We start from the raw sequence: 12,162 nt of genomic DNA on the forward strand, positions 1-12,162 counted from the left end.
CAGAGGTTTGATAATGCCTTGTAGGTGATGGTAACGTTTGATAAGAAGCTCATAGATCCACACCTTTTATTCAACCTGAGTGCAGAAGAAGAACTGAAAGTAGCAGAGAGCAACAGTTATCTGTGCTTGTCATCAAAGGAAATCACGGCGACTTTTTCATATGCTAACACAAAGACTACCCAAGCCTGCAACTATCCATGACAGAGACATGCAAAAGTCAGTTATCATTATTATTAAAGTAATTTGAGACGTTTGATGCTTCCCTGATCCGTTCCCCCATCAAACCTTTTCAGACTTTGTCTCATTGCAGCCGCAAACTTCACTGTATTTCATGATTTGAAGTAGGCCAGACAGGACAAATCAGAACAGAGTGGAAAGTAGTTCTTTACATGTTTAACGAATACAAATCAATTTCTTTCTAGTCCATCGGAGGCAATACTTTAGAGAACATGAACATGTTTCTGTGAATCTATTGCTCTCTTGTTGGAAGATGAACCTCTGCCTCAGTCTGAAATGTTTCGCAGTCTCTGTTGCTTTGTCAGGATTGATTTTCCTTTTAACTCCGTCCCTGTGGAAGAACAGCATCTCCACACACACAATACTGCCACCACCATGTTTCAGACTGGAGATTGTTAAGCATTTTAACTGTAGACAAGGAGGTTCAGTTTCAGTCTCATCTGACTAGAGCACTCTTATAAGTTGAAATGTTTTAACTGGGAATTATGACGGCGGTCTTTCTTTTTGCCACGTTCCCATAAAGCCCACATTTATGGAGATGCATGAATAGTCAGCCTATCATTTTATTTCCATCCACCTGGACAGGCAGACAGCTGTGTGTCGGTAGGTTTTCAGTTTTACAATTATTCTTTTCTACCGCCCTTTCAGTCAGAATGTCCTATTGCTCGGAAATACTAGACTATGTAAACATTTAACACCCTCAGTGAGAGAATCCTCAAGTTTGGCTGCTTTTAAACAGTATCTCACTCTGTGATTTTATAGAAAATACTTTCATTTTTAGCTGCAATATTGAAATGTAACGTATTTATTGGACTTATTTGTGCTCACGATTATTTTATTACAAATGTTCTGGCATTCAAAAGCATGTGTTTATTAGCACATAGATAAGTGAGTGTTGAGATGAGAGATTGTAATATCCATATGCTTTGGTTTGTTATGATRTCAGTCTGCCAAGAAGCTGCAGAAGGAATTTAGCTTTTAGTTGAACACCGTTATATTTTCATGTGAACATCCATTAATATACAGTGTCCCAGCATATAAGGAARTATTTAGCAAGTTTAAATTGTACATTTAAAGCTGCTCTGGTGTTTAAGATGCTGTTTGTTCACTGATGTTATCTATTAAACTAATGAGGTGAACCRATATTTATATTGAGATTAACTTRCACACAGCTTCCTGCTACACAACGTACACTAATTATTTAGTAATTAGCTGATCGCTRAAGGCAGTTTCATTAGCTACATACACTAAATACACTAAAGTTTCTGGTTGTAACGTGACAAATTGTGGGGAAGATCAAAGCGTATACGGGTGATTTCTTGCAAGGCGTTCTGTATGAAAAAGAAAAAACACACCAACTGTGGCGCATCTCTGTGTGGTGTGAACGTTGGAATCAGTAACACAGAGGCAGCTGCACCTTTGAACACAGAAAAGCAGCAGCGCTCTAAAATATAGGGCGGCATTGCAACTCTGAGACCTTTCCACTCTCAGCCCCGCCCGGCCTGCTGTGTTTTTCATGTCCCTGCAGCCAGGCAGCACTCAGAAAACAGTCCCAGTGAATTACCGTGATGGACCAAAGGGACAAACTCCTGCAAAGAGATGCAGGAAGGAGTGTTTTTTTTTTTGTTTGTTTGTTTTTTTAAAAAAAAAACGGCCGCACTACCCAAAACCACCAATATGCCTTGTTAAATATTCATGACTTGAAACAGTCATTTCAGTTTAAGATTATTAATGATTGGTAAAGAGGTTAGCTGCGTTGCACAAATCGGCGATGTGTCATTGCCCATCTAGCAGAGGGCATATTTGTGGAGGAAATGGGTTAATGCTGTTCCACTTCCTCCTGTCAGAAATATTCACATCAGCGCAAGGTGACGGCTGACATGTCATGACGGGTTTTTGCATCCCTCTGCATCTTTCATGCAGCACACCAGGGACCACAGTGCAGCGTGAGAGACACCAGGGCTGAGCATGAATACGTTTTACGGTTGGAGTGATACAGTCTAATTTTCTTTTTTTTTTTTTTTTTTTTTTACAAGCTCTACATGATTTATCACTCAGATGACCTCTGCACATGCAAATCTGGCAGTGAACCTGTCTGACTTAAATTGTGACTGAAAGGCGCGCTGCTGTGTAATTGCTAGCTTCCTCCGTTAGGTGGAGTCATAGAGCCGATTTTGAGCCTGAAGCTTGACCCTTGTCCTGGTTTTATCACCTGTCTTTGTTTCATTAAGCTCCTCCAAAGCGCAGCCCGAACCGGGTCAGTTGACAAGAAAAACACGGCTTAATTATGATGCCTTTAACAGCCGCTATTCACAGGTAGGAGATTACCTGTCGCAGAGAGACTGCTCGGGGAAATGCCACAGTCATTTGCCTTTCCTTCCTACAGTGAGCAGGCAGCGCTTTTTACTGAATGGGAGCATCATGTGAAACTTGAGGCGTCTGGCGTAAGGATTTCTGCGTGGACGCCGCACGTACTCTGGCTGCAGCAGGACGCAGCGAGAGGGACATTTCATTTCTGTAGTGTCTGTCTTCAGTGTAGGGTTTTGTGTGTGTGTGTGTGTGTGTGGTTGCGTTTTGCTTTGAATCAGCACATATAGTAATGTATACATGGAGGACATAATTCGGGACGTTGTTTGGTTTGTGTTGGTGAGATATGGAGACCGGACGCGCTCTGGACGGACCCTGCGCGGTGAAGTTTGCGTGGAAGCGGTGAGACATTTGTTTTTATGGGTCATGTAAAAAGACCCTGGCATCTGAGCGTAGAGAGCAGTCAGTGTATTAGGATGTAAAGCAGAGAGAGGATGATATTATTCTTTATTAGAGGCATGTTTGGAAAAACGATCTGAAGGAACGATCTGTTTTAAATCGGAAAGATAAGAAATAAAAAATAAATAAATGTATATTTTAAAAAAAAAATTACTTTTATTAAAAAATAATCCAACACTAATGCACATTTTTTTTGTTTTTGTTTTTGTTGGTTTGTCCACTTAAATTGTTTATCTGCAAAGCAGTTTGTAAGTTCAGCTTGTAAAGTGAATTTCTGTTGACCAGATTCATTTCCATAAAGGGTCAGATAAACAACTATGACTGTTGCTCAGGGTCAGGATCCCCAGCCAACATGTGTATTTGGGCCCCATGAGGATTTCTGCATGGGCTGAATGGGTCATAAGACGGCCTTGACCCACAATGGGCTTCTTATATACAGTTAAGCCAAAAAATTATTCATACCCCTGGTAAATTTATATTTTAAAATATTTTTAATACAACCAAGAAAGTTGTTTCTAATAAGACATGAGACCGAAATCTTCAAAGAATAAAAGAGTTAGTTTACATCCTTGACTGTAATTTGATTTACCTTTGCCTTTCTCAGCAAATAAAATAAAAATAAAAATGAATAAATCAAGTGAAAAAGATGACTGGTTTTGTATAAAAGTATTTTCTGCTTTTATTTACATTGTATTTTAAATATGGCATGTTAAAAATGATGTATACACTTTTCTGTAATTAGTTGGTAAATCTTTACTGGCATTAAACATTTCTTATAATTGTTGGCCAACTTTCCTCAAAGCAATATGTAACTTTTATTAAAATATGTTTTTTTATTTGCTTTGTAAAACTGCCTCTATATCAAGACTCAAAAAAAAAAAAATCAAGCTCCTCTGCCTCCTCTCTGTGGTCCTACTGCCATTTGCAGAAATATGCAGCTCAGAAACAACCAATCAGAGCCAGGACRAGTGTCTTAGCAGTCATTCTGTGTACGTGTTGCTCAATGTGCCAAAAGCGGAGAAACAACTTATCRTTCCAGGAAAACCGTTTATCTGCCATCATTAGTGGCCATGCTAACAGTCAAGTGCATTCATGACTGACTTCCCTGTGTGGAAGGAGCGGGGGAGGGAGTGAGCAGCATGAACAGAAGGATGGTTGACAACACTMAGACCTTCTTAATGGGTCTCATTGGACGTTTCTGACTGAGCGGTGTCTTTCTGCAGATGGCAGTAGGACTACAGAGAGAGACCTACATATTAACCTGTCATGTCAGCATGACAGGTTTAACAAATATGTACAAAATATATAAATATATTTTTCAGTAAAATTTACTAACTGTAGCTTTAAGGTTTAGAGGTGTGTTTGTGGAAATTCTGCACCATTCTTCCAGAAGCAGCTTTTTTTTTTTTCTTAGAATGCATTTTGATTTTTCAGGTCAGACACTGAATTTGGACAGGAGGACTGTCACTATTACACTCTCGTACCAAACATATTTTATCTGGTTGAGGTCAGTGCTATGTGAAGGCCAGCCAGGTTCTTCCATGTCAAACTTGCTCATCCATGTCTTTATGGGCCTTGCGTAGCACATTGGTGTGCAGTCATGTTGAAACAGATGGGGGGCCATCCCCGAGCTGTTCCCACAAAGGTGGACGCATGAAAAATGTCCAAAATGTCTTCCCTGAAGTGGTAGGAGTTACTGCTAGTGAAATGTGTGTATCGAGGAGGACTGCAGAATGCATTGCAAATTCATGATTATCACAATATTACGATCGCAAAAATGTGTCTGGAAAGCAGTAAAGATCGGCTAAATCAACAGTTACCATGGACTCAGACTACCCATGTCAGCAATAAATTAGGTAATGCTTGTTTAACAAGAAATATATCATAAGTGTCCTCAGTTGTTTTAATCAAGTGATAGAAAACAACAACAAAGTTGTTTCATGAAGGAAACAGCAGATGTGGCCAGTTTCAACGTTTTAATAGAACGGTAGAGATGGAGATTAGGAATTTGTTTTGTTTTGTTTTTTTTGCTGTCCATTGAAGCTATAATTTTTTTCTTGAGCTAATCTGAACATCTCATGATATTTGAATACCAGTAGCTGTTGATTCAGCAGAAAGTCAATGAACTCTGCACACTGGAGCATCCCGTGAACTTATACCGTTGAATTTTTACGGGTCCTACCAGTTAGAGGCTTAGTTGCTTTCATTTCCACCCATTTTTACTGTGTTAAAATTGCACAAGCAGTAAATGAAATTTCATAACTGGATTTATTGCACATGTCATGCTCTCAAGGTGTCGCACTGGATTTCACTGAGCTCCTGCAGACTGTTTGCGGAAACAGTCTGCATGACCTAGGTGCTTAATTTTGTACACATGTGACCGTGGAAGGGGCTGGAACACCGAAATCAGTGAATTGGAAGGATGACCCAATATTTTGGACAATAAAGCATATATTTAGCATAGGAATAATCCTGAGTGAGCACTATTTTTTCAACCCACTTCCTACCTGCATGGGCCCAAACATTTACTGTGTGTGAATATTGCCAGGATTATTGGTTCAAATGGATTCTAAAAAATATGTATTCAAAATAAAGTGATTACGATTTTGCTGGCTGCTGGTAGTCGTTGTGAAATGCGATGTGCTAATTGGAACATAAAAATTAAATATTTCTGTAAATCTTTGTCTATTAGACAACTATGAAATGGTTTTGTCTGCCACTGTATGTTCAACCTGATTAGTTTAAGTGACAGCTACTTATTCTCCACAAACAGAGCGACTTTACATCTGACTTCAGTAAATGAATGCAGAGTTGAGCTGCGTGATATTAGGAAATGGGATTAGGCTGTTATTGCTTCCATCACTCTGCAATTTGACCATAATTTGTTAGTTGTGGCCATCTCTTGCAGTGAGACGCCGTCCAACGCTTAGAACGTCTTATTTGCATGCAAAGCGAGTGCTAACGACAACAGGAAACAACAAACAAATATTGCATTCTTTACAGTTCTTTGTGATAATATTGATGCACCCACTGATATTGAGAGGATAATATTTAGAGGTCCATGTATTATTAAAACACATTTGTCAATTTCTTTTCATACCATGAATTTCTCATTGATGCACACAAGGTGCTAACTTACACATTCAGATGGCAGCAATTACCTTCAAAATAGATTTTATTTTCTTTTTTTCTTTTACAGCAATTTCCTAGCAGCAGACACTGAATCCAGTCTGGGATATCTAAATGGAAGAATGTTGCCTGTGGGATGTAAAATACCATCTGCAGTTCAAATGGAGTGTAATCTAATTTACAGGATCAGGGGCCAAAAGTCTGTTCCAGATCACATTTGCCTCAAACATCTCATCTTTCATATCACGGCAATGACAATGATGGAGATTTGTTTTCCTTTTTGCTTGCAGGATCGACAACAGACATCTTGTGCTATTCATCCCAGAGGAGATGTAGCAGGACTCTTCAGTATGACATAGACCGTAGTCCTCTCCCCCGCCCCCGCCTACTCATCTTCAGGGATGGATCTCGTGAACTTCACGACCGTCATCGACAATGGCTTCTTAGACGAGATGCCGTCGAGCCGCGTGCTGACCGGCTGCTTCCTGTCGCTGCTCATCCTCACCACGCTGCTGGGGAACACGCTGGTCTGCGCTGCCGTCACCAAGTTTCGTCACCTGCGCTCCAAAGTCACCAACTTCTTCGTGATCTCGTTGGCCGTGAGCGACCTCTTGGTGGCCATCTTGGTGATGCCGTGGAAGGCGGTGACGGAGATCGCGGGCTTCTGGCCGTTCGGCTCCTTCTGCGACACCTGGGTGGCTTTTGACATCATGTGCTCGACCGCGTCCATTTTGAACCTCTGCGTGATAAGCCTGGACCGCTACTGGGCCATCTCCAGCCCCTTTCGCTATGAGAGGAAGATGACACCCAAAGTGGCCTATGTTATGATCAGCGTGGCCTGGACGTTATCTGTCCTCATTTCTTTTATCCCTGTGCAGCTGAACTGGCACAAAGCCCAGAGTAAACCTTACAAGCCGCTCACTGAGGCATTAGTGTCACTGGGATCAAACACTACATCCCTCCGCACTTCTGAAAATTGTGACTCCAGCCTGAACAGGACCTACGCCATCTCCACCTCACTCATAAGCTTCTACATCCCTGTTGCCATAATGGTCGCCACGTACACGCAGATTTACCGCATTGCTCACAGACAAATCAGGAGGATCTCTGCCCTGGAGCGTGCCGCAGAGAGTGCCAAGAACAGACACAACAGCGTGGGCCGAGGTTCCAGCATCGCAGAGTCCGAGAGCTCTTTCAAAATGACGTTCAAGAGGGAGACTAAAGTGCTGAAGACGCTGTCGGTGATAATGGGGGTGTTTGTGTGCTGCTGGCTGCCATTTTTCATCCTAAACTGCATGGTACCCTTCTGCGAGCAGTCAAGCGGAGGAGAGGCCTTCACTTGCATAAGTCCCACCACCTTTGACGTATTTGTGTGGTTCGGCTGGGCTAACTCCTCCCTCAACCCCATCATCTATGCCTTCAATGCTGATTTCCGCAAGGCCTTCTCCATCCTGCTGGGCTGCCACAGACTGTATCCAGGAGGCCACAACGTAGAGACGGCCAGTCTAAACAAGAAGTGACTCATGACTCCCCGGGCCCTGACTCATCCCTTTATTCTAGGAGTCCAGGAGCTTAATGTGCATCCGGACTGGCTGAGAAGAGGACGCYGCTGTCTGTGATTCTGAGCTAACGCTTAGTGTGACTGAATGGTACTGTGACACTGTGTGCACATGTTTGCATCGGGTGAGTGTGACCCTGCTGTGTTTTCTGTGGCTGTTACACAACCTTCCAAAGTGAGAATCATGTCTGGGAGCAGAGTGGATTTGGGATTGAGATTAAGATGGTGCTGGTTGTGCAAGGGGTCTGAGCGTGTACCGGTTCTGACATGGCTCCAGGATGGATAATCCACAGGATCGGGCAGCATGCACTGTGTCAGACGCTGCTGTTCTCCTTGACATCACTCTCGACAGTAGTACACGGTGTCATGGCGTCCTCCGCCAAATAAAGCGCAATCGCAGCACAACTGGTGCACTTTACCAAATCACATGACAGCTCACACATCTACTGTTACACACGATTAAAATTGTCTGCAAAGAGTGAGGTCATGCATCTAACCAAATCACGTTTGGTGTAGGTGCAGGAACACAATACACCCAAAAGTGACTTAATATTACAGACAGAATGCAAAACAGAGCGGATGAGATGCATTTATGTTTTCTGTGACAGCTCTTTAAAGGGAAACTGTGGCCCTAATTTCTTTTGAAAGTAGCATTAAGCTGTGATGATGTACTATAGCCTAGTAGGATCTTCCTTTACCTCGGCCAGTTGTTGGATTATTATAAATAGATATAATATTAATGCATGACACGTTAAAGCTTGAAGTGAAAGTGCACCAAAAATTGCCTTGTGGCTGGACAATTTTCAACTTAATCAACCAGTCTTTTTCCAATCGGTGAAACTACATACCAGCACTTGAAGGTCTCTGTACTGATAACACTCTTCAAAGTATAAACTATTACTGCAGGAAACAGAGTCAAGACTAACTTGTATTTGTCTATTTTCTCTATTAGTAAGATGTTTTAAACATCTACTGAAAATTTAAGGACGACTGCATTTTCCCAAATTTGAGATTTCTAACTGTTTTATGTGGGCCTTTCTTTTTCTTTTTTTTTTTTTGTTTTTTGTCCATTATCAGAAAAGATGAACAATGTCCTACAAAATTGCTGTGTTTTATAATTTGGCTGTTTCTGCATCTGTCTTATATGCTGGAATTAAAAATGTTGGCCAGCTTGGACAAATCGCAGATGGGTCGCCTCTTCACATGAAAGTTGTTTTGCTGCTACTAGTGCTGATGAGACACACATCAGTATTGGGATAATGGATTGAAACTTTTCAATATTACCTCAGATCATCTCTAAATGATTGAAGCTTTGACAAAATTGGATGTTCCAACAGACCAGTAAGCGTAGGAACAAATCCAAACTGGTTTTGGAATGGATGGAACAGATCTAACAATCTTCTGGTCTTCCAAAGGCCCAGCGCTAAGGGTAAGAGTATTCTTGCCAGGAAATCACCAAATTAAAATTAACTCTACCAAAAAGAGTGGCCAATTTGCTGCTAAATCCACTACAGAAGCTTCTGCAAGTTTGTGGATTAAAGAAAATTTGGGCACCAAGTTCTTAATAAAGTCAGGTGATTGTGTATGATCTATTCCAACCTGGAAGAAAGACTTGCTTAAACAGATTGTTGTCAACAGAAACTATCATCACATCCATGATAAATGAGTGTATGTAATCTTGTGGTTGGAACTACATTTTGTTGTGCATGATATTGGGTTTTAGGCAAAGAAACCGAATAACTTTGTCTGCACAACAGGATATATACTGGATTAGTGCTCATTTAATGAATATCCACACCAACTTCCTGCTACGATTACACTTTGTGAACTTTTGTTTCACTGTGCAGGCAAGTCAGATTAGCTTTTTTTTTTTTTGTCTTATGAGATGAAATGAAAAAGCCACAGATTACATCAATGAGCTGTTGAAGTTGAGGAAAGTACAGAAACAGCAGAAAGAAAGCCTTCAAAATTGTCAAAATTCTGTACCAGGGGAAAACCGCAATTTGTTGCTTTCCATTCTAAGAAAGAAAATATACTTTTGTCTCACAATAAGTGCAGATAAAAGGTCATTACTTCTTCTTGAACTTATTTTTACAACAAACAATAACAAAAGATGAACAGTTTGAATAGATTAGAAAAAAAAACTTGTGCTTTTTTGGTTTAACTATTCCTCCCCGTTGGAGATTGTTCATTCACAAATTGTAAAAAATTTGCATGTGACTATTTGTAAAAGGGAATAAAAAGCATGTAATTAGGGGAAATAATTTTAGAGTGGATGAATTTTGTCGACAATCTGCAGTTTCTGTCTGACATCCATCCAAAGTCATGACTTTTAGTTCAAAATATGATTCTAAATCCAGCCCATTTTTAAAACAAGCGTTACCAAATGGATTCAGAGTTGCACACTGAAACCAGTTTTTATGTATTATGCATTGTTGGTTGTTTTCTAGTTTTACTTCTCAGTTTAGACTTGGAAGGAGTTCATTCTAGTCCTGTAACAAAGATAAAGACGTTTCACATTTCTCCCAAGTGTCTCTTTGCATTAGAGCCCAAGCAGATATTTAGTGAACTTGTTGATGCGAAGGTTATTTTTCATCGGATCCACTGTGTTGTGTGTTTTTGGCTTGTTCAGCTTTGAACCCTTTACATGAAAAGCCCTGGGGCTAACTTCACACCAGTGCGCGAAGAGTAAAACCTATGGGAGCAGCTGTGTTTCATATCTACCATCTCATATAATTCTGGTGTTCCTGTGTCTGTCGAATCTGGCGATGTATCGCCGTCATTAGCAAAGTGAAGTGCCCCATCTGGTCCTGTGAACAGCTGGCAATAATAAAGCGGTGCAACTACTGTGGCACCTCTGGATCTGTTGGCTGAGTGTGATTTTATTGTTCCACTAATACTTCACTCTCACACTTAARAAAATAAAATAAAAATGACGGATAAGCCTGGATTTTAGAGCGTGGACGCTCCCCTCTCCTTGTTTACCTACTGTGCTGAAAAGGGGAAGTGAAGGTGATAATAAAGCTGTGGGTAAAGACTGTGCTGTTATTTATTCACATCCTTGACAGAGGAAATTAAATGGCGTACCTGAAGTGTGACGGCAGAGGAGAGCAGTGGCATTTGGTTGTAAAGATTGTTTTATTTTTTTAGGAACAATTATTGTAGCGCCCTCTTTTTGTCATGAGCTACACTAAATTACCTTAAGGGGGTTACAGTGGCTTGCAAAGTATCTTAAACTTTTTCACATTTTTCTCACATTAAGACCACAAACTTTAATGGATTTTACTAGGAATTTCAAGATAGACAAACAAAAGAAATTTGTGGATTATGTGAAACATAAAAAAAAAGCAATATTAATATTTTTCAAATGTCTTAAAAAGAACAAATATTGAAAATGAGAGTTTCAACCATAATTTTACATACATCAAATGAAAAAACAAACACACATAGACCTTTTTTCTTACTATCTGAAATTAAATTATATCTAGTTTAACGCTATGAAGATGAAAACTACCAAATACCGAGCTGAATGAGAAAACTGTTCATGTTAATTCAATATTTGGAAGCGTGGTCGACCTGAACCGAACGGCTTTGTTCACTTCCACCACTACCATAGCTAAAACTACAGGCAAACTACATTATAAAACGACTTGAAAATTGACGTCATAACTTCTTCTGTTCGCTGATTGGCCCAGAGGAATCCGGGTCAATGGAGGAATTACGCAGAAGATTGTGGCCAGGCTAAAGTAGACTAAACTTATCTTGTTCTATGATTGCAATGGTTCTTCCAAAGCCCACTTTGTCGTTGTAATTTTTAATTTGTGCTACGCCCTTCGCAGTTTCAAATAGTGGATTTCTGCCTCACTTTGCATATTTTTTAGTTGAAAAGACCTTTGAAAACAATGTATCACCTTCCTTTACAATTATACACCATTGTATATTGGTTCATCACATCAAAAAAATACACTGAAGTTTTTAGTTGAGATGAAATTTAAAAAAAAAAATGTATAAATACTCTTGCAAGATACTACAAGTATGTCAAAGTGTAGGATTTTACACCCACGAGAGTCTAAATCGGATTAATTATAAAAGTGAAACTGGTGTTTTGTCAAATAATCGTCACTGCATTAAAAACCAACTCCAAAGTAATCTCAGTTCAAAATCTCAGGTCCGGTAAAAATCTCAGTTTTTACCGAGCGAAGATAATCCTCGTCATTAGGATATCAGAAGTGTGTCAACGGCGCTTTCCCTCACGCGGAAAACGCACCAGCACAGTTGTGCTTTAAAGTCAGCAGGACTCAGACTGTCCTTGCCTCTGAAATCTCCTCAAGCATGCCACGGGAAGGGAAGAGCAATTAATTTGACTGACATCACTCAGAGTGACGGCCATGACGGTGATAAGACTGAGCATGTGCGCATGTGTGGGTGAATATCAGTCTGTGTGTGTGTGTGTGTGTGTGTGTGTGTGTGTG

At 40.4% G+C, this 12,162-nt stretch overlaps 1 protein-coding gene across 1 annotated transcript; it reads left to right on the forward strand.

Moving 5' to 3' along the window:
- Positions 1–2,188: 2,188 nt before the first annotated feature.
- LOC103470866 (D(1) dopamine receptor-like) lies at positions 2,189–10,552 on the forward strand. The gene is given in 4 exon segments (XM_017306944.1): positions 2,189–2,946; positions 6,203–6,330; positions 6,423–6,493; positions 6,495–10,552. Coding segments are annotated over 4 exon segments (1,413 nt in total). The 5' UTR covers positions 2,189–2,890; the 3' UTR covers positions 7,653–10,552.
- The last annotated feature ends 1,610 nt before the right edge of the window (positions 10,553–12,162 follow it).

The sequence above is a fragment of the Poecilia reticulata genome, linkage group LG10, assembly GCF_000633615.1.
Source record: "Poecilia reticulata strain Guanapo linkage group LG10, Guppy_female_1.0+MT, whole genome shotgun sequence".
Taxonomy (NCBI): Eukaryota; Metazoa; Chordata; class Actinopteri; order Cyprinodontiformes; family Poeciliidae; genus Poecilia; species Poecilia reticulata.